Genomic DNA, 26,820 nt, shown 5'->3' with positions numbered 1-26,820 from the left:
ATATAGTGAATGTCTATAATAATGGAAAACAAGAGATATAACTGATGTGACCTGGTTTTTAGAAAAGCACAAAGATGAATCAGAAAACATTATCTGGCTTTCAGTTTGTAGCCTGAAAGTTGTTTGGGGAAATAACCTCACCTAATATCTCCCTGATAAATTATACACATTTTGAACAGTCCCTGCTAAGCAGCTGTATTTCCAGACTTTCAGTGCAACTTTGAAACTCGAGTTTGGTGATGCAGTGTTTGCTTAAATATGCAGCTGATCAAAGATAGTACTTTGACTTCCTTTCTAAATCTGCCTATAAGAAAAGATTAGCATCAGTTCACAGACACAGGAACTCTCTGGGCTCTTTAATTCCTAACTAGTGTTGATGAAGGTATACTTCAAAGAAGAATGACTTAAAAATTTTTTTTCATTTCTATTACCTCCGACTTTTTTACTCTTGCATCTATCTTTCTCTCTGGGTGAAAAGAAACTGGGTAAAACAAACCACTTGGTAGCTAAAACCACTTTATCTGAAAGATGCAATCCTACACTGCTCCTCTGTACAAAGTCACCTGCTTTCTACACCCTGCACAAATCTGGGTTGCTTTTCTCTTCATCTCTGAGGCAGTGAGCAGTTAACTGGAAACATCACTCATTAAAGAAAGTGGTTTGAGGGAACCTACTTGAGCCATGGCCTTGTTGAAAGTTTGCACTGGTACAGTAGGCTTCAATCACTTTAAGAATCTGAGCGTCCTCTTCCAGAGCAGCTGTACCTGTCAAATTAAATTAGTAATTACTTTTTACAATAATATGTGACTCTGGACCCTCAAAATGATGCAGTGAACTCCACTGCTAGAGACTGGTTTCTCTGACCAATGGTGTTTCTGAAAGGCAGGAGCAAAAGCTGTCCAATTCTCATAAAGGAGTGAGAGTGACAGTATCCTCAAGGAGCTTTGGGATCGCATCACTGAGGTCAGGACCAAGGGTGGCATGTTCCTGAAGCCCACTCAGAGCTTTAAATTGGGGTGTCCTGTCAGTGTCCTCTTCAAGGCCACAGTTACAGCACTGAGTTTGATGGTAGCTTCAGTTGTCATCCAATACAACACATCCTTTCTCTCTTTCAAATTTAAAGGTGTACCTTTTCCAAGAAGCTTTGCCAATTAATCCCACCCATTTTTTTAACCAGCCACTGTAGTCACTGATTCTCCCACTACTCCCCTCCCCTCTCTAACTATTTTTGAAATGACTGGATGGCAGAACCCTGTTAAAATGCTGATGTGCACACTCAACTATGGGATGGGATTCAAATAATTTAACAACTGGTTATCTGCTCTAATGACAATTTTAAGTATAAAAAAACAATATTCTGAAAGGTAGTTTATTATTTCATGAATTTAATACTTAAACAAACACAATAAAAGAGGTACACAAAACTAGATTATGGTATGTTATAAGAGTTTTAAAATATTAATGAAAAAATATTAATAATACTCATAATATCTTGGGTGAATTTTGGGCATTACACCAAGCTGAAACAAATGGCAGTTTGGCACCCCCTGGTTTTTGGCACCTTTTCTCTTTACATTATATGTTTGCTTACTGAAATAACAAATGTGAGGAAATTAAAATGTAGTATTTCATCAATGGTATAATGAGTTTTATGAAATGACAAATAAGTATTACAAGCATAGCTCCGTCAAATTTTTTCACCTATGAATGGAATGAACATTACTATGGGTGCTTAAAATATGCTGTTGTGCAGATGAACATGAAAAAGAGTAAGGAATATAAGTTTGTGATTCCCACACTGGGCAGCTGCCCAGGTGCCCACCTTAGAGAGAGCCCCGATGACAAGTGCCATTTTAACAACCGGTTAGCTGAACTCAACAGAAAACGACATATAGGTGCTGCCATACAGGTGTGAACCGGTTAAATCCCACCACGGGGTGGAGGGGGGGATGTAGAAGCTAGAGTCAAGCATAGATTTATCCAGACTATATTTTCAACTGATATACACACACAGATTTGTCACCCCTTGTGGGACATCACTTATTCCTCATGTGTGTTCCAGCATGTTCCTGCCCATGGAGGCAAATAAGTACATATTGATTGGCTGATCAACTTTATAGTCTGTCTCTAAATCAAGCCATGTTTCTACATGTTAGCAGGCTGATTTCCAAAAGGATATCAACTTTCAAGTCTATTTAGTCTATCTCAGTTGAAGAAGATTTCTGAGACATCAGAAACTAAGAGGTGAAAAAGATGTATCCATAGCAAATAGTCACTTTCGTCATTCTAAACCAGGTGGGGCAAATTATTCACCACAAAAATCATACAGATAGTGTCTGTCTCAGATAACATGAAGTGTAGCAGGCAACAGCTTGTTTAAACATCACAGAGATCAACCCTTCTAATCATTTGTCATTATGTAACAGATGATGCTGGGAACAAATTGCTCCAATCATCTGATTTTTAAAAATTCTTCTGTTATTTCATCCATTACCAACTTTTAGAAAATACAGAACACATACTTTTCCGAATCACATATTCCTCTTCTGATGCCTTTCTTTCAGTCTTTCTTTTATGAAGAAACTTCTTCATGGTTTTGGGGCTTTTACTAGATTCCTGTAAGAACCGAGACTCTTTATGAATTAAACTTTCTCCCACCAAAAAATTTTAAAAGACCAAATGAAATTAAATAGAATGTCTTTCTCTTATTTTGACAGTCTTGAGAGTGTATCAAAATTTTATATAGTACACAATTGAAAAATGGCTCCAATAAACTCTAAAAAGTTAAATAAAACAGAAGTAATGACATTGTTCTCTACATTGCCATAGAGGTAGAAATAAGAATGGAATGTGTCTACTAAAGATGCCAGCAGATTCTCCAGGAGGCCAAATGCCTTTAGGATTACATCTGCAGAGAAAGTAACTGATTCAATCCTAGAGAAATAACACTATTTTTAACTTGGTTTATATTCCCTTACTGATACAGTTTTAGGGGAATTAAATAACAATTGTAACTATTTCTGTACTATATGACACTTTTCGAAGACATTGAAAACTATTTAAGTAAGTTTTCATGAGCAACAGTCCAACAACAAAGAACACTAATTTGTCTGATGGGAAAATGAAGGCAAAGAGACTAAGGAATTTCCCTGCAGTCAGAGAGAAAAACCAAATGAAGGACTTCCTGATAATAATTTTGGGTTAAGAGTAACATCTCTACAGTCAAGATAAATATACAGCATGACCAGGCGATGGCGCAGTGGATAGAGCATTGGACTGGGATGTGGAAGGACCCAGGTCCGAGACCCTGAGGTCACCAGATTGAGCGCGGGCTCATCTGGCTTGAGCAAAAAGCTCACCAGCTTGGGCCTAGGGTCGCTGACTCCAGCAAGGGGTTACTCAGTCTGTTGAAGGCCCGTGGTCAAGGCACATATGAGAAAGCAATCAATGAACAACTAAGAAGTCGCAAGGCTCAACGAAAAACTAATGATTGATGCTTCTCATCTGTCTCCATTTCCTGTCTGTCTATCCCTGTCTATCCCTCTCTTTCTCTGTCTCTGTAAAAAAAAATTAAAAAAATTTAAAAAAGATAAATATACATATATAAAGCCATATTTTTAATTAGTAGATAAAAAGATATGCATTATACCAATTATTTTTAATTTATTGGATGACATGGTATGCCAAACCATATCAGTTTCAAGTGTACAGCTCAATGTGAAATCATATACACACCACATCATGCATTTCCCTCACCACATGCAAAGTATCTTTCCACCACCATTTTACCCCCTTCTGCCCTCTTCCTCCTACCTCCACTCCCTTTCCTTCTGGCTATTGCCACCCTGTTGACTGTGTTTATGTGTTGTCAGGGGTAGTCAACCTTTTTATACCTACCACTCACTTTTGTATGTCTGTTAGTAGTAAAATTTTCTAAACACCCACTGATTCCATAGTAATGGTGATTTATAAAGTAGAGAAGTAACTTTACTTTATAAAATTTATAAAGCAGAGTTATAGCAAGTTAAAGCATATAATAATAATTACTTACCAAGTACTTTATGTTGGATTTTCGCTAAGTTTAGCAGAATAAATCTTTATAAAACAACTTACTATAGTTAAATCTATCTTTTTATTTATACTTTGGTTGTTCTGCTACCACCCACCATGAAAGCTGGAATGCCCACTAGTGGGCGGTGGGGACCAGGTTGACTACCACTGTGTTATGTAAATATGTTTTTGGCTAATCACTTCACCTTCTTTCAACCTTGCCTCTTTCCCCTCTGACTACTGTCTTTCTCTTCCATATATAGAAACCCTACCTCTGTTTCTATTTTGTTCATCAGTTTATTGTGTTCATTAGATTCCCATGTAAGTAAGATTATATAGTATTTGTCTTTCTTTGCCTGGTTTATTTCACTTTGCATAATACTTTCCAGGTCTATCCATGCTGTTCCAAAAGGTAAGATTTCCTTCTTTTTTATGGCCACATAATATTTCATTGTGAATTAAATCAATTATTGAATTTTTTTACTATATGAATAAATCAACAAACATGAAAACCTCAAATGTGGCAAAAATTAAAAAAATAGCTTTAATATACAGGAAAATGGGTTTTTAAGGCACTATAAGATGACATTTTCATATGTATTTCACAAGAGCCTGTTTTTTTAGAAGATACTTACATGTCAGAATTGCATCTTTATATTTGGTCACTAATAGTAACAAGGGACAAAACAAGCATAGAGGAAAGCTTTGTTCATAAAAGGTTACAGCATAATATTACAATGTCACTGTAAGTCAAAGGTAGTGTTCTACCCTTACCTTTAAGATATAAGACATCCTCTAAAGTGAATATGTAAAGAAAGAGAAGATGAGTGTGAGAGGTTGATGGTTACAATGACCAAATCCATTTATCAATAATTCTAAAACAACATTTGAAATATTAGTGTTATCATAAATTACAGAGAATATCATCACGTTTTTTCCACATTAGTTTTGGATGCAATCTCATCATGCAAAAGCTCAAGGAATACAGTTCTGTGTGGAATAACAAATGTTGAAAGTTACTAAAATATAAACTACATAGTAAGAATTTATTAATAACCCTCTTCTCCCAGCAAATAAAAGTAATCATGCTTTAGTTTTAATGGATTAGTTTTGTGAAGGATTAAGTCAATTTTATCCCTCAAAGCCCATCTTAATTGAATTTAGTAACTGACCATTATGAAATATCCATCATTTAAAAAGGGACCTGGCTTTTATGAAATATCCATCATTAAAAACTATGAAGTGGTACTCTTGATTTAGGTAATCAAAGAAAACAATAGGATTATTGCAAGTATCACAGATTAATTTTCAAAGCAAACCTGTGGGACTGTTTCCTAGCACATAATGAAAATTCAGCTAATAATTATTTTTCCTATCATGTTGGGTCAAAAGGATAAAAAAATCCTCCAGTGTGAAGATATTTTTACAGTTTTTGCTACACTAACAATTGAAGCAATGCTTAATCAAAACAGAAGCATGGTGTTTTAAATATAAACAAACTCAAAACTAGCTAAGTTTGAATCATTTACCAAAACACACATTTGATATACAAATATATACTGCCTTTGTATCATAAGTCTAAGACGTGTTTCACAACTGTCACAAACATAAATCTTCACTTGTCAAGACTTATTTAAAAACAGGTACTAATAAATAAGGATCTTTTCTGAAAGCTGAAACAGTGAGCAACAGGTTAGGGGGGAAATGACTGGTTGAATGGAAATGATAACACTCCACACAATTACAGAAGCCAGTGACTGACACTTCCTTATTGCAACTTCTAGGGGGGGGAAGCCTTGAAAATTCGACACTATCCAAATACCAAAGATCCTCTACAGTTGTTGCTTAGAAGACATTCCTTTCATTAAATTCTTTTCCCTTTTCAACTGCAGCAATAGTTTCATAGTTCAGACTCATAGCTTGTTCCCATGAGAGTTTACTAACTTGTTTTAATCAATCAAAATGATCCAAAAACCTTAACTGGGTTTGCTTACTTGGAAATTCAATTCTAATAAAGTGGCTCTTGTTTGAGATGTGTATACATCACTATCAACTTATAAGTCATCATATCATCATGCAGGTAAATCAGAGGTACTTCAGGAGGAGGTCAGAGAAACTCAGTACACATAAACTCTGTGAATATTCAATAAATATTTGTAGCTGGACAATGAGGAAATGAAAAACTAAGAAATAAAAACATTGCCCTAGCCAGATAGCTCAGTTGATTAGAGCATCACTCCAAAGCACAGACTTTGTCAGTTTGATCCCAGGTTATGGCATATATAGGAACAGATCAATGTTTCTGAATCTCCTTCTCTCCCTTCCTTTTTCTAAAATTAATAAAACAAATATTTTTAAAACAAGAAATAAGAGCATCAATATACTTAGTAATTCAAGATTGACTGACATGTATGACCTATCATAAATTTTAACACATTCCCATAGAACTATTTATAATAAGCTACAAAATTAGCTTGTCAGAAGCATTTTATACCATATTTATCAAAATTACCTCTTTATAACCTAGTGCTGCTGATGGTCTAAGTGGAGGTGCAGGTCGTAGACAACTTAAACTCCATGGTTTTATAATTTGAGGAGGCTCCAACAGTCCTCGGGGCTGTCCAGTAGAGCTAAAAGACTGGGAAAATGTCTGATGAGATGCTGGCGATCTGCCATCTGAACCCAACCTTGTGCCCCACAGTGAAAGAACATCAGTAGCTTTATTAGATCAGCAAAGAGAGCCACAAAAAGGGAAAGAAGAGAAAACAAGTCTCTAGTTTGAGAACTGGCACTTTCTAGTCAAGATTATGGAGTGTCTAAGGAACAGCACTTAATGGATTCAACATCCCATAATCCTGTCCTCCCTCTCTTTTCTGAAATTTCATTAAAGTCAGGACTTTTTTCCTCTATAAAGGAAGAACAGTCAACATTTAATGAGTTCAGTTATATGTATTAAACTCTTTTAGATGTTTAAATAGGTTATTTCATCAGAACAATTTAAGACAAACTATAGCAAAGTGAAGTAATTAGCTAACAATTGGCAAAGCCAAGATTTGAACCCAGATTTTATGTCAAAGCCTTTGTTTTCCTTACCATAGCACATAGTGCTCCAAATTGGAATTTTGGTATCACAAGTTTGAATGTTAACAGACAACAGAGCATATCTTCAATCTCACTCAGCATGTACAATAAAATCTCATCAATTAAAATTCCATGAACTGCTGAATTTATGATAACTTGGAAGAAGGCAATGCTAAAAGCTTATCCTTGAAGGTTATTGAGTGAATATGATAGCATAAATCAGATTATATAGAGATGTTTAAATACTTATGAAGGCTAATTATTGGCCTTGACTTAGCATGTTATTAATATGAGAATAACAGTTGCTAACTAAAATCTCATTTATCATTAAAACATATTAGCAGGACTTCTGGTTAGAAAAACTTTGCTAGCAGTTAGGTGGTACTCTATGTTAAGGTCAAACTAAACTGCACACCTTTCAGTAAAAATTTGTATTAATTTAGATGGGTCTTCTTCTACAACAAGAAATCATAATTAGTAAGGTTTAACAGTACTCCAAAACCTACAGATATAGACTACCCACAGATTATGGTCATGTTCACTGCTTTTTATAAGTCCTCAGCAGACAAGATTTGGTGAGAGACTTAGTAATGCCTTCACAAAATAAAAGATCTACTGTACTTACAGAATGAGCACTACAAGATGATGATGATGTCTTGGATAATGAACTGGAAGAGGCCAGTCCTCTGATCATTCTGTACAGCTGCTCCAACCATTCCTGGAAGTCCTGGTTGTTGCTGCAGTGGACCACAATTTTCTCTAGTATGTGACCTGCATCACCAGATTATGAGCATTTGGAAACAAAAGACAAGGAGAACTTTGAGCTTGCCTCATTCATAAAAACTCACATAACTCAGACTTGGGTATCTATTTTGGGCAGTTTTTATATCTATGGGATAACCCTTTGAAACTTTTATATAAAGAACAAATAAGCTGTAATAATAAAGAAATAGTCATATCTGATTTATAAAACTGTCCTTGCTTTCTACTGCTTATAGAACCTTAGCAATAATATAAAACTTCACTCTACAGTACACAAAGTCACAATCCAAAAATTCAAGCATATAGTTCATTTCATTCATAGTTTAGAATGAGAATATTATACTGTTTCACCCAATATCAGAGTTTAAACAAGATCTAACTAAGACCTGTTAAGGCCAACACCAAACCTTGGGCTCCCTACTGGGAAAGAAGGGTGTAAAGCCTGGGGCACGTAACAGTGCAAAAAGTACAACTATTAAGTGTAAATCACACCAGCCTGGCAAAAGTGACAACAGGCCAAAATGTCAGGGAGCATTATCAAGACCTTCGTTTTCTCAATTTGTGAAAAAATTTATCGCTTTTCAGCACTTTTTAGAAACATAATAAGATATTGCTAATTCATAGGTTGATGGTAAATTTGCTGATTAAATTCCATATCGTTGGCTTCTCTTCTATAAGGGGATAGATAACAGAAAGGGGAGAAAATTGCTTTTTCATCAGTTCATTTTGTTATTTCTTAAGAAAGAGAAGATTGAAACTAATGGCAAAGCTGAGGCTTCTGAATTACCAGGAGATTTCTCTGTTCCTTCACTGTGCCTTAATTATCACAGGAAATGAAATATACTTTCCCATGCCCATAGAAAACTTGTTCATGGACTATATAACAGAAAGTAGTAGCATTTATTTATTTAAATCCCACTTCTTTCCAAAAAGAATTTGAAGCAGCTACATGAAAAAGAGAAAATTATGTACCTGTGATTTCAAATGTGTAGTCATTCCCTTCAATTTCATCTAATCTAGTCACCACCATTCCTGCTATTGGTATTTTTCCCTACCAGAAAAAAAAAGAACATTCCCATTAATTCTGTGGTTGTATGTGTTTCTGCTTATTTCTATTAGATTTTCTGAGCCTCTCAGGAATCACTGCTGAATTATGGCTAAACATATTTCTCTTGTCTGTCAATAAATAATATGTTTCCCTGCCTTTACTTTTAGCAAAACAAGAATGTAAGGGGGGGGGGAGTGGTTTGTGTTTTGCTAAGACACCTTAAAGCATAAGGTCAAAATCTACATTCCTAACACATTTTAATAAAAATCAGTAAGCAAAGACTCAATTTTTATGAAAATTAGTAATTGCTAGGCAAAATATAAGAGGCAACAGTAATTTATAATACTCCAAATTTTGGGAGCAAACTGAAGGAAGTTTAATTTCTTAAGGAATTCAATGATTTGCATCTCAGAAACCCAAACCATGTAATATGACTGTAGGAGCAAGTCCCAGCTTTACATTTTCTCAACAATAATGATATAATATGGATCTGAAAATGCTGTTGCTAATTGATCTAGTTGCAGACTTATATTTTTGTTTATACATTTATAACTTAACTTATAGCCAGAGCAATGGACATTCAGGATAAACTCATTATAGTAATACAAAGGTATTCAATCTAAGGAACATCTGCTTTTATAAGCTATTTAATTATAATAGAGGATCAGAACATCCTGCCTTTTCTGGATGGAACTTTTAATGCTACAGTATAAATATTGCATCTGGATAGAAACCTTTCATTTTGGGTCCTGCTATTTGTTCTATGTGAATTCTACTAACCTGATAAATAAAGCCACTCATCCGACGACTTGCAGATAACATTATCAAGGCATTTGAAAATAACATGAGGTACCGCTCCTCTTTTTCCTGAAGTGTAAATGAAAAATATTAAATAAAGAATAGAAATTTGACATTTTGTTTGTTAAGAATTTCTGGAATCACTGTTTTGTAACATAGATCTTATATAAGGCAATGAAACATGAACAGTGATTTAAAAAACAAAGAAGGTATCCAACATAAAAGCACAAAACTTGTTGAATTTTATCTTGAAATGGATATAAACCCACTTTATCTCTCTCCTTCCCATTCATAACAGTTAAATACAAATAACCATGTTTCTTCCCAGGTATGTAAGCCTGAGATGTCACACAATCCATGCCTTTTTGCCTAAGCTGCAGCCAGAGCACAAGATAACTCTCCAGATTCACACATAAAAAAATAATTTTACTTTGAAAAGTGACAAAATAAAGGGGTTTTGAGGTGATAGGAAATTTATTATACTCTAACATGCATGCTAAATTTTTATTTATAAAATTACTTTTAATCAGTACAAACAATATTGTTATTATACCCATGTAAAACAAAGTAATACTTTTTCTTAAATGGCACTAAAGGAAATTTTACACAGAAGGGTTTCTCTGAACTCTTTAAACAGATATGCAATTAGTAAATAAAAAACATTACATTCAGCTTGAATGTCCAATCATCTTAGCTGCAATTATCTTTACACTAATCTCTATCTCCTTCCACTTGAGAAGAGCAATTTTTGGGGCTAACACTTCTAACAAGGGCTCTGCACTTTTTCACATCTTTCTCTACTTGGTTTCCTTCAGTAGAAACTGCACCTCCTCCTTCTTCCAGTAGCCTCTTTTATTCAACTAGCTTTTCCTTTTGTTTTTTAACATATGTGTATCTCCTGTCTTAATAAACCTTTATTTGTCTCTTTGACTACTTATACAAAATATGGTTTCTTGATACTTATTACCATATTACTTAATGCCTTCATTTTCTCCCCATTGATCCTTCCCCAGTCACTTTGTTCTCTTAAAGTCATCAATAATTGCCTTCTAGCAAAATCCAGTAGCCTCTTCTTGGTCCCTATGCTCTTTGACCTCTAAACTTTCTGTAGCACTCAGCAGGCTGACCATTTTCAAATGCTCCTCCAGGAATTTCCATGATATCACACTCCCCCAAACTCTCCTCTACCTTCCTCTCTGTCTTTTCTTTTCAGAAGTGATTCTTCTTCCCTTCATCAAAGAAGTTTATCCAAAGGTGGCAAAGACTAATAGCTAAACTCTCTTCATTAACTTTTCCCAAGGCATCTACATTTTAAATGAGACTCCTTATTAATCCAACATAATGAATCTCTGAAAGAGACCTGTCAGGGAGCATAAGAAGATGTTTTGCGGGAGGGAAGACAATTCTAACACCCGATAAATCATACCAGTTGACATAATCAGCCTTCCTCCCATTCTGCCCCATCATTAAAGACATAATCCATCTTCAGCCCTCGGTGTTTCCTTACTTCATAGGAAGGCCCACTTGTTAGGGATATTTAAATCTCTGCCTCTAACTCTGACCTCCCACCCACATTTCTATACTGTTTTCACAGCTGCCGATAAGACATCTATCTGTACCTGGATAACTACTGTCATTTCAAAGTTGTCAGGACTAAAATTATATTTGTCATTTATAGCCCATAGGGCACCACTTCCTATAGATTTTCCCCTCTAAACACGTCTCAGATTTGCCCCTTAAGTTTCATTCTCTCCACCACTACCTTTGACAGAGGTACTTAACACTTTCTAACTCAATGTCCTTTCTGTCTAGCCCCATCCCCTCCAGTTTACCTGACGTATACAATTGTCAGATTAAATACCTCTTTCATTGTGTTTCTATACTACTCAGGACTCATAGTTTCCTTTTGTCTGCTGTGTCAGTCTGAACTACTCTTGCCTGACATCCAAGGTTCTTCATAAACTGACTTTATCTGACTCAATCTTCTCCTTCATTCAGCCCAACATACTTCCTCTGTTACTAACAGGCTGGCTTTCTCACTGCCCAATAGAAAAAGGCCATGTTCTTGCTCTCTTCTGAAATAAAAATTTACCTTTACCTTACAAAATCCTCCCATTTTCTCTTCATAACCCTTCCTCTCAAGTCTTTTTTTAATGATTTTAATTTATTGTGTTTACATAGATTCTAGTGTTGCCCCGAGTGCATCCCCCTTCCTTTGTATTCCCCTCAACATCCTCCTTGCTACCCTTCCCCAGAGTGCCCTCCCCCCTTCCCTTCATATTTATCCCATCCTATCTTCCCCTTTCCCTCTGTCCTCTTTTTCTTTGGTCTCTTTGATCTCTCCTCTGTCTCAGTTCCGTTCCTCAGTTCACTTTGTTCATTGGATTCCTCAAATAAGTGAGGTCATATGATATTCTTCTTTTTCTGCCTGGCTTATTTCACTTAACATAATAGTTTTCAGGTCCATCCATGTTGTCACAAAAGATAAGATTTCCTTCTTTTTCATGGCCCCATAGTATTCCATTGTATATATGTACCATCGCTTTTATAAAGAAGTTGTAAAACTCAACACCAGGAAGATAAACAATCTAATCAAAAAATAGGCAAAAGAAATTAATAGACACTTCTCCAAAGAGGACATACAGATGGCCAATAGACAGATGAAAAAATGTTCAACATCACTAATCATTAGAGAAATGCAAATTGAAACTACAATGAGATATCACCTCACACCAGTCAGAATGGCTCTCATTAACAAAACAACACAGAATAAGTTCTGGCCAGGATGTGGAGAGAAGGGAACCCTCCTGCACTGCTGGTGGGAATGCAGACTGATGTAGCCACTGTGGAAAACAGTATGGAGATTCCTCAAAAAATTAAAAATGGAACTGCCTTTTGATCCAGCCATCCCATTTTTAGGAATATATCCCAAGAACCCCATAGCACTGATTCAAAAGGAGAAATGCACCCCCATGTTTATGGCAGCATTGTTCACAATAGCGAAGATCTGGAAACAGCCCAAGGTCTGTCAGTGGACGAGTGGATTAAAAAGCAGTGGTACATATACACAATGGAATATCCTCTCAAGTCTTATCTCCATAAAATCTTCTTGTTCTCTTCCTTCTCTGACCTTCAATAGAATCTATTGTTGAGATTGCACAAGCTGGCATTTACTATTTTGGTTTATTTTCTACTTGCAGCTTGTGTTTTAATCTGTTCTTAAGGAGTTTTCAAAGGCAACAACATCATTATGTGTTCTTTCCTCCTATCTCCCACAGCACCTAGCAATGTTGGGCAAAGAATAGGTGCTCAGTTTCTTTGAATGTCTGAGCATTCGATCTTGATGGAAGAACAAATAAAAGAAGAAAAATATGAAAGATGAAGGAAATGGTGTTGAGATTTGAAACATCTTACCTCACATATTCCATACTGTATCATTACTTGTGACATAAAAATCACATTTCCCAAGGTTTTAATATCCTCCCCTTCCCATGCCTGAATAGGTTCAGAAAGAATCTGCAACTCCAGCTGTTTTCTTTTTCTTAGATCTTGGCACTGTCCCTGCAGAACCAAAGCAGAAGAATCAGAATTCTTATGAAACAGACCTAAAACGAAACCAAAGTAAGACATGGTTTTTGATACTCATAGACTTTCACTGAGTCCCTATTCCTCACCATGAATTCCATCACCTATGTCTTGACAAATGAAAAGATCCACTACACTAAATCTCTAGTCTGGAGCCCTCAAAAGTTTTGTAAGGAAGAGCTACTTGTCATTTTGCCAAAATAACAAGATAAAATGTTGAAGGAGTTTGTTTCTCTTTCCCTGCAAAGAGTATGGGAAGGCAAGTAGCAGAATCACATCAGTCTGGAGAACAGTTGGAAGATTCAGACCTTCTGGTTCATGTCCTTGCTCTAGCTCCTCTCAATCTTGTCTATCTGTATAAATAGTGCTTTAGTTACAGAGAAATTTTGTTTTTTCTAAAATACATTCAGTTTCCATTAAGTAACATGTTAATAAAAAAGAAGGGACTCCAAGAGTTATAGAAAAAGAGAATATTTAATTCCTTATGCCACAGTGGACCAAGTTGATCTTATAATAAAACATATGCACTGCCTATACTTTGTTGAGGAACTATTAATAAATTCTAGTAAAAATACTAAATTAATTTTTATTCTTAAAACAAATGGAAAAAAGAGATACAACCGAGTTTCATGAATACAAACTGAAAATACGAACCAAGAAAGAATAGGTGGGGTATGAAGGCCACACACACACACACACACACACACACACACACACACACACACCACTGCTTCAGAAAATGTGAGGGTATCTTAGAGTAATCTAATAGTATTTATTCTAAATTGAACATGAAAATAAGCATATGGTCAGTTATGTCACTGTTTCCAAATTAATGTCATAGTTTTTTGGGATATATTTTCTATTAAAATTTCTGCTGTTCTTTTCAGCTCAATGGTAACTAAAAGAAGTAAATTTATTGTACACATATTTTTGAAGCATCTCTAGTGTGAATAAATATATATCACCATCAAAGGAAGTTTTACAACATGTAAAATGACCAGAAAGAAATATAGTTTTAAAAAAGAGGCATTTTTAAAATTCAGTTTAAGTAGAAAAAAACAAAATGGACATGAATGATAATAAATGCCACAGATTTTATGTGTTGAAACATGTAAAACTGCCAATATTAAACTGTTTTTTGATCTGTAACAGAAATTTTAAACTAATTCTTTACTCTGGTCTTCAATTTGCTATTTAACCATGGGCATGTCAGGTACTGATCTTTCAACAACAATAAAAACAAGTGATAATGAACATTGTATCCCAACCTTACAGCAAGAATCAATAACTAAACATTGATTTCAATCACTTGGAATGATACTAAAATGTCTAAATTGAAGCTGAACTTAATCAATTGTTCAAAATACTGCTTTCTTTCCTCCTAAAATGTCACCAAATGGTTTTACATCAGTTGGGTTCAAGAAGACATTAATCATCATGCTCAAGATACAAGATTACAGGTATCTTTGATAGCAATTTATATAAAACAACTGTATTTTAGTAGGTTTTTCCTTTTAGATTTGATGAAAGATTTCTTTCTCATATGCAAAGAATAAAACTCACACCTTTTCACATAAGTAGATGAATCCAGTATTGATGTCAACCAGTGAATGACAAGTTGCACCAAATTAAGGTGAGCAACATGGGGGTAAAGACAAATAGACTAAAGGAAAACCCCCACCTACACAACAGTGCCTAATGTGGGAGAGACTTCAAATGTGAGTGCTTTATACCCTCAGCCTGGCAACCTTTCTTAGGTAAGCACGATTTTTGGAAGATAAAATTAAATGAAACAATCATGGTGATACTGTCATTAGAGCTTGTTTCCACTCTAAAGACCTTTGCATAAGGAAAGAAACATTATACACAAATTATTCTTTTAGGAACAAAGCATACAAAATGGAGAATTATAATTTTAGAATACCACTTACCATGAGAGTTTTAAATGCTATGATTGCTTTCAGAATATCCTGATGATCTGGATGTGTATCCTATTAAAAGAAAACATTTTAAAACAATATTAAAGGAGAACAAATTAGTGGTTGCCAGGGGTTAAGGGTGGGAGAGGGGTGTCACTGCGAAAACACAGAAAGAAAAAAATTTGAAGGAAGATGGAACTGTTCTGTATCTCAGTTGTGGTGGTTGGTAATACAAATCTATACATGCATTAAAAGTCATAGAACTGCACACTGAAAGAAAAATGTCAATTTTTTTTAGACAGATGGGGGAAGATGGAAAGAGAGAGATAAGAAACATCAATTCGGAGTTGAGGCACTTTAGTTGTTTAGTGATTGCTTCTCATATGTGCCTTGACCAGGGTGGGGAAGTTCTAGCCGAGCCAGTGACCCCTTGTTCAAGACAGAGACTTTGGGCTTCAAGCCAGTGACCTTTGGGTTCATGTCAGCAACCATGAGATCATGTTGTCGATCAAGCCAGCAACCCCACGCTCAAGGTGGTGAGTTTGCGCTCAAGCCAGATGAGTCAGCACTCAAACCGGCAACTTCTAGGTTTCAAACCTGGGACTTCAGCATCCCAGGTCACCATTATATCCACTGTGCCACCACTGGTCAGGCAGAAGAATGTCAATTTTAATGTATGCTAACTTAAAAATTAAAGAAACAAAACAAAACAGCACTTGGAATCTTAGCACCTACATTATTAAATGATTAAGAAATTATAACAGCTGGTAACACATCATTATATTTGGTGATAACATACTAGGTATGATTAATGCGGCAAAAATTCCCATTTCTTTTTTTGTTGTTAACAAATAATAATTATTTGGAGTACATCATTAGTCACATTGTTAGTAAATGACAACAGACAGGGAATTACGGAAACAGAGTGATAGCGAAAAATCAATCCAATTGCATCTCTGAAAACATCTCCATTTTCTTTCAACAGACTCAAAATGGTAAGTGGGGGAAAAAAAACTCCAAGTCTTATACTATATGCTCCTTCTTAAGCAAAGTTTTTCATATGGTTGGAAATTCCATGATACTTACAACCCAAAAAAGTGAACGGGTTCAAAAATGACTTTGAAAAATGCACATCTCCCTAGCTGTTTATGAAGAGAAAGAAGAGTTTCTTGTGGGTAGATGTACACCTATAAGGGGTATGTGAGGTAGAGATATGTATCTAACCTTGGGGAGTATATGGGTACCTAACCTTTGGAGGTCAGCTGGCGTAATAGGAAGACAAAGTCTGCTCCACTCTCCTTGGGTGATAAAAAACAGAGCTGAATAGATTAGGGTCTGACGTTAGCCAAGAACAACAGTATTGTTTATGAAAGGAAGGGTTGTATCCTTTTATAGTTAAATTTATCCTTATCCAAATCAATTGGTAACTGTGAAGTTCAGGTTTTACTCTTCCATTAGCCAGCCATGCTAAACAATCAGAAAGCTGGATCAAGTGTGCTGCTGGTGGTGAACTAGTACTAAACATGTGTATTATCTGAAGGTGAAAAATGGCAGGTAACCAACAGCAAATGAAGGCAGGAGTAGAAATGAGCTCTGATACATGGAAGGCCAAGATAGAGGATTCAGGCTGTAGGAGCAATGGGGATTTTTCTCCCCGAAATAACAGAAACTGAGGCCACTAGTTTCTGTATTTTTGTGATTAGCAAGAAGGGGCAAACTTCAAACAGTTTGATGAACTGGTTTAGCTTTTGGAAAGGCATCCAGAGATTAACATCTTCCCAAATCCTAACTGAAATTTCATTCTGTCAGGCTTTACTACTAGGTCCCCACTGCCTCCAGCTTTCTGGCAGGTCAAACAACTTGAGAATGTGGTTTTGCTCAGAGTACATGCTTTCAATCCTTAAAAATGCTGACAAGACCAGCAGTGTGCATCCTTTTTCTTTAAAGATAATCAAACCCTTTAAAACCTCAAAACCTTTCCCCAGACACAGGAAGAGCAAGTAGGGTAAATGTAGCCTCTTCCAGCAGGTCCTCCTCTCTCACCCACACCTCAAACTCCATGTTCAATTAGGCAAGATTTACTCAAGGAGCTAGTTTTTAATAAGAGGACCTGAGTTCTTGGTACAAAAAGAAAAAAATTCAATTATCAGGTTTCCTTGAAATCTTAACATTTAGAAACATTATGGCTATGCTACAGATGTGGCACACTATAAGATTTAAACAAAAACGTGAGGAGACCTTGATGTAGACATATGGATGCTTAAAGAAATAAATTAATATTAGATCCATTTATTTATTTATTTATTTTTTATTTTATTTTTTATTTATTTAGTGAGAGGAGGAGAAGCAGAGAAACAGACTCCTGCATGCATCCTGACCAGTATCCACTGGCAAGCCCACTAAGGGGCGATGCTCTGCCCATCTGGGGTGTTGCTCTGTTGCTCAGCAACTGAGCTCTTCTTAGCACCTGAAGTGGAGGCCATTGAGCCATCCTCAGCGCCTGGGACAAACTTGCTCAAATTGAACCATGGCTGCAGAAGGGGGAGATGATAGATAGATAGATAGATAGATAGATAGATAGATAGATAGACAGACAAACAGAGAGAGAGAGAGAGAGAGAGAGAGAAGCAAGAGGGGGAAGGGTGGAGAAGAAGATGGGTGTTTCTCCTGTGTGTCCTGATCAGGAATCAAACCCAGGACATCCACATGCCTGGCTGATGCTCTACCACTGAGCCAACAGGCCAGGGCCTAGACCTATTTATTAATCTTTAAGAAAATACAAGAATCTTTCATTATAATCCAGACTCAGACAGCTGAATAACAACAGTGCTCTGGAGATAAATATTCCTGTCTATATCCCACAATAAAGTTATTTCATATATCAAAACTGAAGATTTCTTGGTCGATTTTGATTGAACCATGATATACAGATGAGAGGTCAGAAGAAAATCTAAGTCAACAAGTTAGCATAGACTTGAGGGAAGCAGCAGGACCAAGGCTGGGAAGAGAAGAGGAGGAGGAAGAATGATCATGAATATTTAATAGTAAAGGGTGGGAAGCTTTCTATTGTAAAATAAATAAGTTCATGGTGATTATAGTTTATAACATTATATTACATACTTTTGCTAAAAGAGTAGATCCGAAGTGTTCTCACTGTAAAAATCTAGTTAACTATGTGAGGTGATGGATGTATTAATTAACTTGATTGTGGCAATTATTCCACAATGCATATGTATATTAAATCATCACACTATGCATCTTAAAAATTATGTTGTATATATACAATTTTTATGTATTATACTTTAATAAAGCTAAAATAATAAATAAAAATGTGTGAAAAGTAAAGAATCTTCAGAGAAAAAAAGAATACCCCTTTCTTATTTTGTTGCATAAAAAGGAAAAACTAAAAGTCTGGGAAGAAGGAAAATTGGATCAAGTAAGTTTGGAAACTTAGGCTTTTTCTGAATTCCCCAGTAAGACTAGTTTGAAGACAGACTGGCAGCTTCCTCCAAGACTTGAGACCCATAGTTTGTACATGAGCTTAAAGGAAGCTGTCCTTTCCTTACCTCCATATGCCGTTCTAGTTCTTGCAAAAGAGTAACATACTTCTCCAGTCGCATGAATGGTTTGCTGAGACTCGTTGTTAAAATCAGAATACCTGGGCTAGATGCACCCTGATTTTCCATAAATTGTTCCAGATCACCACTAACAAAAGAACAAAAACAGTTCGGTTACTGCTTAATATTCCATGTAAAAAAATAACTGAACATTCTTTTATACAGCACAAAACCAATTAAAATTTTTGTTCATTACTTCAGATACTATCCAATTCATTAAACTCAATTCAATAAAACTTTATTCAGTTCCTTATGCAGTCGACATTGCACATAATGTTGAGGCTACAGTGGTGAGCCGTACACTCCCGAACCCTGCTTCATTTACTCATCCATCTATTCCTGTGTTTACTAAGTGACAGGCTCCATTCTCTGATGGGATGCCGCAATAAACAAACAAACAAAAATCCCCACCTTTAAGAAGCCTGTACCCATGGGAATAAGGCATATAGTCTATCAGATGACTTTAATGTCAGATTTTACAAACTATTTTCTTGGTCACTTCAAACTTTCTAGTTATTGGCTGGTCAGATGTCAAGGGTAGCAACTCACCAAGTGCTCCTTTTCACCAGGGCACTCATTTGTAATGCTCCAGAAGCAAGTCCTAACTTCAGATAGCAGCATGTTTGTATGACTAATTACAAAGGCACTTAGCCTAGGATCTGAAATTAGTATAACAAGCTACCCAAATAACTTTGTTAAAAATAAAAAGGATTTATTAATTGTTTATTAACTATGTCCTATAAATGTCTAATTCTGAGTTTGTGTTTTCTCTGCTTTCTAACATCCTGGGGATTGTCTCCTTCACACCTACAGGGTATCAAGTCCCTAGGCTGCAAGATTATTTTAATATACATTTACACAAAATATAACTAAGCATATTTTGAAACTTCTATCACTTGACCTCTTTGTCGTCTTGCTTGCCAATACATATTCAATCAGTCACAAGTGTTTTTGTATCTGTTTATTCCTTTCCATTCTCACTGCCACTTCCTTAGTTCAGACTTCTCATCTTACCTAGTTCACTTCAATAACCCAACTGGTCTTCCAGGCTTTTCCACCTCTTTTATTTAATTGAATGTTCTAGGGTAAAACTGGTTCATAAAATTATACAGGTTTCAAGTGTACAACTGAACAAAACATCATCTGTGCACTGCATCATGCATCCTCCGCCCCAAGCAGTCTCTTTTAATCCCTGCTTTTTCCCCATTGTCCCACCTCCACTTTGCCCCCACCACCCTCCTTTACCTCTGTCTATTGCTACCCTGTTGTCTGTGTCTTTGTTCATGTTTTTTTTGCTAATCCCTTTACCTTCTTTCAACCAGTCTCCTCACTCCTCTCCCCTTTGACAGCTGTCCTTTCACTTCTGAACCATCTTGGAGACTATCATTTTAATCTGCTTGCTTTCTTACTCAAGAACCTCTGATTGCCTATGAGACAAAGTCTTAACTTTCTAGACTCTTAATGGCCTCACTAGTCTTTTTCATCACTCTCTAACAGAAACCCTGAACTACAAATGACATACTTATTCTCCTTAGAGCACATCTTATACAGTGATTCCCAACAGTGATGCATTGCAATAGGCTATAAAATGTGTTCAATGAAACTTGTTATCAATATTAAACACTAATTGGGTTGGGGATGGAGTGGATTGCAAGTTGTCCCTATTAATAGACACTCTCTTTCCTTGAGATTTTTTAGTAGGAGAGAGAAGGATAGAGTTTCAGTTAATGTGCTAGTAGCCTTCAGTATCACATGTATGACAGGAAAAGGGCTGAGAATCACTGTCTTAAAGAAAAGTAGATCACATCTGAATGGTCAAATCTAACAATTGATGCTATTTTAGCAATTTTTGCAATCTTTCTCTAAAAGGAGCTGAAGGAAAGGAAGTACCCAGGACTTGAAATCATAAAACAGATATGGTGACCCTGAATCAGTGACCTAATCTCCCCTGACTCATCTGTAAAATAAAGATAAAAGTTACTTCTTATTAAATAGTGAAGATTAAATACTTGGGGATTGTAAGGCTACTATTTTATGCTAAGATCTTTGTATGCCTTGGTTCTTGTTTAATAATCACAACATTATAACACAGGTGTTATCTTCATTTCATAGATGACAAACTTGAGTTTCAGGAAGAGTGAGTAACAACAAGTGTATGGCTAAATTTTGGTTCATACCCAAGTGTGAAGTAAAAGCCTCAGATATTTCCATGACTCCATACTGCTTTTGTATAGGAAAGCATTTTATAAATTTTGAAGTAGTCATCAGATGCATTTTTATTACTATGATTATTATTGCAAGGCAAATACTTTGTTAAAATTACATCTTTAAAAACTATCATTAAGCTGGGACTTCCAGCTTAATGGAAATTCAATTGATGTTTAATTTCCAACCAAGAGCATAAAGTTCACAAAGAGATTTAAAAATTCATTGCATATAAAATATAATTAGAAAAATAACTCATGTTTGGAGACTGAATCTGAGTAGAAATATGATTTAAAGAAAGTCACTTTCCTAATTTCTTTCAATTTAATAAACAACTCTTACTTTTTTCTTTCCATGACTAAATAACTGCCCGCATACTCTAAATGATATAAGAGATACAACAGTTAAAAGCAAATGTTAATGTTTGTGCTGTTATTACTTCCCTATCATTTTAATTTCTAGGCTTGTTAAATATTATAAAATAGTGTTTTACAATTTTCAATATGACACAAGACCACTGGTTATTGGAAAAAAAGGACAATTTACTACTATTATTGAAAAATAAAATTTAGAAAAGGAAAGAACATTTTACTAGTGCAACAAAAGAACAAAACTGTCTTATAACGCAACTGTATTATGATTAATAGATCTTAAAAGAGATTTTAATTAGCTAAATAAATTGAATATACAAATTAATATTGTTACACATAAATATAATGCACAAATATATACACAAGGGGCAAAAGTAGATTTATAGTTGTGAGTATATGGAAGTTTATTCTTGTATTATTATTAATTAATTATTGTATTATTTTCCATACAAACAACTGTAAACCTATATTTACCCCACTCTGTATATCGTTATACCAAAGAACAACCTGTCTTTAAAATGCAGTTTTTAATTTTATACAGCTTGTTTGAAACATGAGATAAGACTTGCTTTCAAGCTTAGCATATTCTGTATATGTGATATGACACAACATAAGAATTTCTCAATGTATAAATGTTTGAAACTCAGTATACATTTATCTCATAGAATTCATGATGGATGGTGCTCTGATATGTTCTGGGCTGGCCTGGAAAGTTCAAGAAACCATCTTACATTATAATATCACTACATATCCCCTTTTCATTTATCTAGTACCAGAGACATGGTTGTCTGCTCCTTTTGCCCCTACCACTTTTTGTTTGTGTTCAGTCTCACTTTCTCTCGGGGTCCTCAAAGACAGAAACAGAACAGAACCTAGGCTCAGAACTTTTCCTGTGCTCCTTGTCCCCAAAGCAAGCATATAACTTTTTGAGTTTTTCCCAAAGTCTTCACTGCTGACAACAGTGATAACAGAGAGTGAATAAAACTAACAAGAGGAAAAGTACACAGTGGTGTTTGTGGTAGTTGCTGTAATAGAGACAGAAATAAGGTTCAGATCAGTCTTAGTAGTAACACTCTCCTCCTCTCTTATAACTTCAGGTCCCTTTCTGTTGTAAAAAGGATGGATGCCACACTGAAGGTAGAAAAATGGGTATTTTTGTAAGGGAGAAACATGAGTTACAATAGCAAACCAGAGGGGAGAGAGAGGGGAAATCCCAAAAGACCTGACTCAGAGGATAGAAAAAGACTAGTGCGGCCATTCAAATATATGTAAATCTAAGAACACATGAAAGCTGGAATCTGCTTATATATACAAATTCAGATCATGCATTACTGTATTTTTTTTTACAAGGCACGAATGTGTAGTCATACAAGGTTAATTAAGCCTGCATACCTTCTCATTGCCAACTGCCACATGCAATTCTGGTATGATATTGCCACCTGCAGGCTGAAAGGAAGCAGTTCAGCTGACTGCTCATGATTGGAGTGATTTTCCTGCTTATAACCTTCTCCTGACTTATCGAGGAAAGAATAGAAACCCACCAATGTCCTTATTTGAGCTGAAACCTTAATCTAACACAGGCTTTTCATCTGAATTTTCTGTGAATTTTATTCAACTTTTCTTTGCCTCTAGTATGTCAGCATAAATTAAATATGCATTTGAAATAGCTGAGATTATATTAAAAGAACATCTGAAGAAAACCCCAAGTATTTTAATTGAATTTTCATTCCTTACATTTAAATAAACCAATAAGATAAAAATTCAGATATGGGACTCCAGTGAGTCTTCTACCATTTCAAGGGACATCATAAATCACAAAAACAAACAAACAAACAAAAAATCAACCCCCCAAAAAAAACACACACAAAAAACACCAAAATATCACTAACTAAAACTGAGCAAAGAAGTAAACTAATTTCTCCAAAAGCTAATAATCTTTAAATTAACAAATGTAACAAAATTTAAAACATAAAGTTTGAAGGAAATTATTGTTATTTATAAAATTAAATTCATAATATGGGTAAATTCAGTTGGTAGCAACTTAACACACAGAGTTACCACAGAAAGTTTGCTAAACACTACTAAAGGCTGCTGTTTGATGTACACCATTTCCTTCTGATAGTTATCCAGAATTGCTGTTCTCAGACTAAAAGGAAAAGCATATGTGGGAATGGAAAGCTAACATGATGGGGATCTCTTTTTATTGGAATTAAGAAATTTGCCCTTATATACAATGAACATTTATGCACCATCACAAGAAAAAACATCCTTGAACCATTTTTTTCTTTATTGTGCCCCTCACACATCTCATCAGCTTCCATTCTGAGTTGAAGAAGCTAAATTCCTGGTAAGTGTGGTTGAGAAATTGGAGCTTATCTTCCTTTTTCACTCAGCTTCCATGTTATGAAGGAATCTACCCAGAGTGACAGTCTCAAAATATTGATACACAATCATCTTCACCCTAGCTCACTTTAAGGGTAAAAATTTTATGCTAAGAGAGGCAAGTAGAGAAGACCAGAGGTCTTTGTCCTTGCTCAGCATCCAGAGTAGTAGCTAAAAATTTTGTCCATGGGGAGAGGGAGTCTATAGGAACAGAGAACTCTGAAGCTTTCCCCAAAGTAACCCATTTTGTTCAAAAAGACTGGGAAAATACAACCCTAGGGTCTCTTTTAAAAACAATGAAGAGTTTGGTGGTAAACAAATAAGAGGAGGCTGATAGCTTCTCTTACTTAAGAGCAACCAGCTAAACCATAGGTTTATGGTTTAATAAGTCAGTCAGAGAAAGACAAATACCAAATGATTGCACTCATGTATGGGATATAGAAAACAAAATAAATGAACAGACAAAATAGAAACAGACTCATAGATACAGAAAAAAGACTGATGATTGTCAGATGACAAGGGAAGGGATTATGAAGTACAAATTAGTACTTACACAGGGATATAAAGTACAGCATAAGGAATATAGTCAATATACAATTTCACACATAGGTGGGATATAAAACTGAGACTCACGTACATAAATAAAAGTGAAGTGGTTACCAGGGGAAGAGGTATGTGGGGGAGGGGGCTGGGGAAGGGTAAAGACGGACAAATATAAGGTGATGGAAAATTATTTGACTTTGGATGATGGATATACAACATATTCAACAATTCAAGTGCTATAGAAATGTTTATCTGAAATCTATATACACGTATTGATCAATGTCACCTTGTTAAATTTAATATTCTAAATATTTTTTAAAAAGGAATATAGACAATAATATTGTAATAACTATGTATAGTGCCAGGTGAGTATTTAAGATGTGTATGAGATCACTTTGTAAAATATGTGATTGTCTAACCACTATGCTCTACACTTAAAACTGATACAAAATATTAAATGTAACTGTAATTGAAAAATAAAATTTAAATAAAAACAAACCACCCATGCCTGAACGTAATTGAATCACAAAGCAGAGTAATTTACACCCTAGGAAATTGTCAAATACATTAGAAAAATCAGCTAAAAATTAAGGAAGTTTAATAATTGTGTGTGAGACCAAATAGGGTAGAGAGCTTGCCAGTAGATACCTTGCTAGATAGATCAGTAAGAAAGATAGTCAAACCACTGTCACTTCAGGTTGACTGTATGCATGATCAAGGTTGTGTCCTCTGAGGAGTAATATCAAAGTTTGCACACTATGGAGCAAATAGACTTAACTGATATAGCCTAATCAACTTAATAAACAAATAAACAACAACAAAAATCTCAGAGAAGGGAGAAAGGAATCAGTACCCAAAGTTGCTAAACTTAAAATTATATAAAGTGTCTAGTTTTCAAAAAAATGACATGTGGATTTGTATAAACATAGTTTGGGATGGGGAAGACAACAGAAATGGTCTGTAAATGTGACAAAATATATGATTTAACAAAGACTTCAAAGTGTTCATTATAAATGTGTTACAAGAACGACAGGAAACCATGCTTAAATAATTAAATAATTAAATTAAGCTATAATAATGTCTCATCAAATGGAAAATATCAGTAGAGAGAAATTATTTAAAAGAACCAAATGGAAATTCTAGAGTTAAAAAGTACAATAAATAAAATTTGAAATTAGAGTTGAGGTACTCAATGAAAGATCTCAACTGGCAGAAGAGAGAATTGGTATCCATAAACATAGATTGATAGAGATAATGCAATCTGAAAAAAAAACCAGAAAAAAAGATAAACAAATGAGCCTCATAGAAATGTGGAACATCTTTTATCACAAAAACAGTGACATCAGAAAAATGGCGCCATAAGGAATGATAATGATAAATCTCCCCCAAAATGCAACAAGATCTTCAACCAGAGACAGAAAAACCTATCCTTGGAGACTCCAGAAGTTCCACACTAAACGCAAAGGTATGATCGAGCAAAAAATTGACTAAACATATAATCAACCCCGAAGGAAATAAGGAGGAAGAAACACTCCACCTTCCTCACTAACCTAAATAAGGGCTGCTTACACTGGGAAGTGAGAGTATAGGAACTAAGGCAGGCATAGGGTGTGAATAGAATCAGACTGCGGCATAAACGTCCGAACCAGGCTGTGGCACATCCAAGCCGAGGAAAAACTGTGCTTGTGGCAACCCAGTCAACACAAGCTAATGCTTGCGCCAAATCCAGGCAAAGAAAGGCACTTGGGACAGCAATCTACCCCAATCTCCTGGTCGGTGAGTGCAGATAGTTGGCGAGAGATTCCTCCTAGAGACCCGGGAGTGGGCACCTGTGATACCGGACAGAGGGACAGAGTCAGAGGCCTTTGTGTGGGCCAAAACCAGAATCTCGGGGTTGCCCCTGCGCCCCAAAAAGCAGCACGTGGGGAGGGAGCGGGAGTGAAATTCACTACGCTCGAACTTTTCAGTGTGGGTGGGGTGGTTCACTCGGAGTGAGAGGCAGCCGGCCTGATATCCTGATGGACGAGCACAGAGAGTGGGCGAGAGATTCCCCCAGGAGTGGGAGCCAATGTTCCTGGACAGAGGGGCAGAGTCAGAGGCCTTTCTGTGGGCCAAAACTGGAATCTTGAGGTTGCCCCTGCACCCCAAAAAGCAGCACGCAGGGAGTGAGTGGGAGCAAAACTCCCTATGATAGAACTTTTCTGTGTGGACGGGGCACTTCACCGGGAGTGAGAGGCGGCTGGCCGGATATCCTGGTTGGCAAGCGCGAATACTGGGCGAGAGATTCCCCCAGGAGTGGGGGCCCGTGTTCCCGGACAGAAGGGCAGAGTCAGAGGTCTTTGTGTGGGCTGAAGCCCCAGCTGATTATGCTAGCAGCTCTGACTGATTGAGACTTACGCAGAGCCCTCTGCTGAGTGGGAATAAAGTGGAGATTTGCCAGCTCTTTCAGCCTCTTACTT

General features: G+C 36.0%; 1 protein-coding gene across 1 annotated transcript in view; it reads right to left on the bottom strand.

Moving 5' to 3' along the window:
• The window catches only part of ARHGEF6 (Rac/Cdc42 guanine nucleotide exchange factor 6), a 237,457-nt gene that overhangs the window by 23,161 nt on the left and 187,476 nt on the right, over positions 1-26,820 (bottom strand). Inside the window, exons 10-19 of the mRNA XM_066249475.1 lie at positions 18,810-18,948; positions 15,256-15,315; positions 13,154-13,300; positions 9,722-9,808; positions 8,866-8,944; positions 7,757-7,902; positions 6,563-6,688; positions 4,825-4,845; positions 2,523-2,616; positions 675-764 (exon numbers count right to left, since the gene is read on the bottom strand). Coding sequence (XP_066105572.1) covers positions 675-764; positions 2,523-2,616; positions 4,825-4,845; positions 6,563-6,688; positions 7,757-7,902; positions 8,866-8,944; positions 9,722-9,808; positions 13,154-13,300; positions 15,256-15,315; positions 18,810-18,948 — 989 coding nt within the window. The remainder of the gene's footprint in view (positions 1-674; positions 765-2,522; positions 2,617-4,824; positions 4,846-6,562; positions 6,689-7,756; positions 7,903-8,865; positions 8,945-9,721; positions 9,809-13,153; positions 13,301-15,255; positions 15,316-18,809; positions 18,949-26,820) is intronic.

The sequence above is a fragment of the Saccopteryx bilineata genome, chromosome X, assembly GCF_036850765.1.
Source record: "Saccopteryx bilineata isolate mSacBil1 chromosome X, mSacBil1_pri_phased_curated, whole genome shotgun sequence".
NCBI lineage: Eukaryota > Metazoa > Chordata > Mammalia > Chiroptera > Emballonuridae > Saccopteryx > Saccopteryx bilineata.
This window is presented reverse-complemented; position numbering and strand designations above follow the sequence as displayed.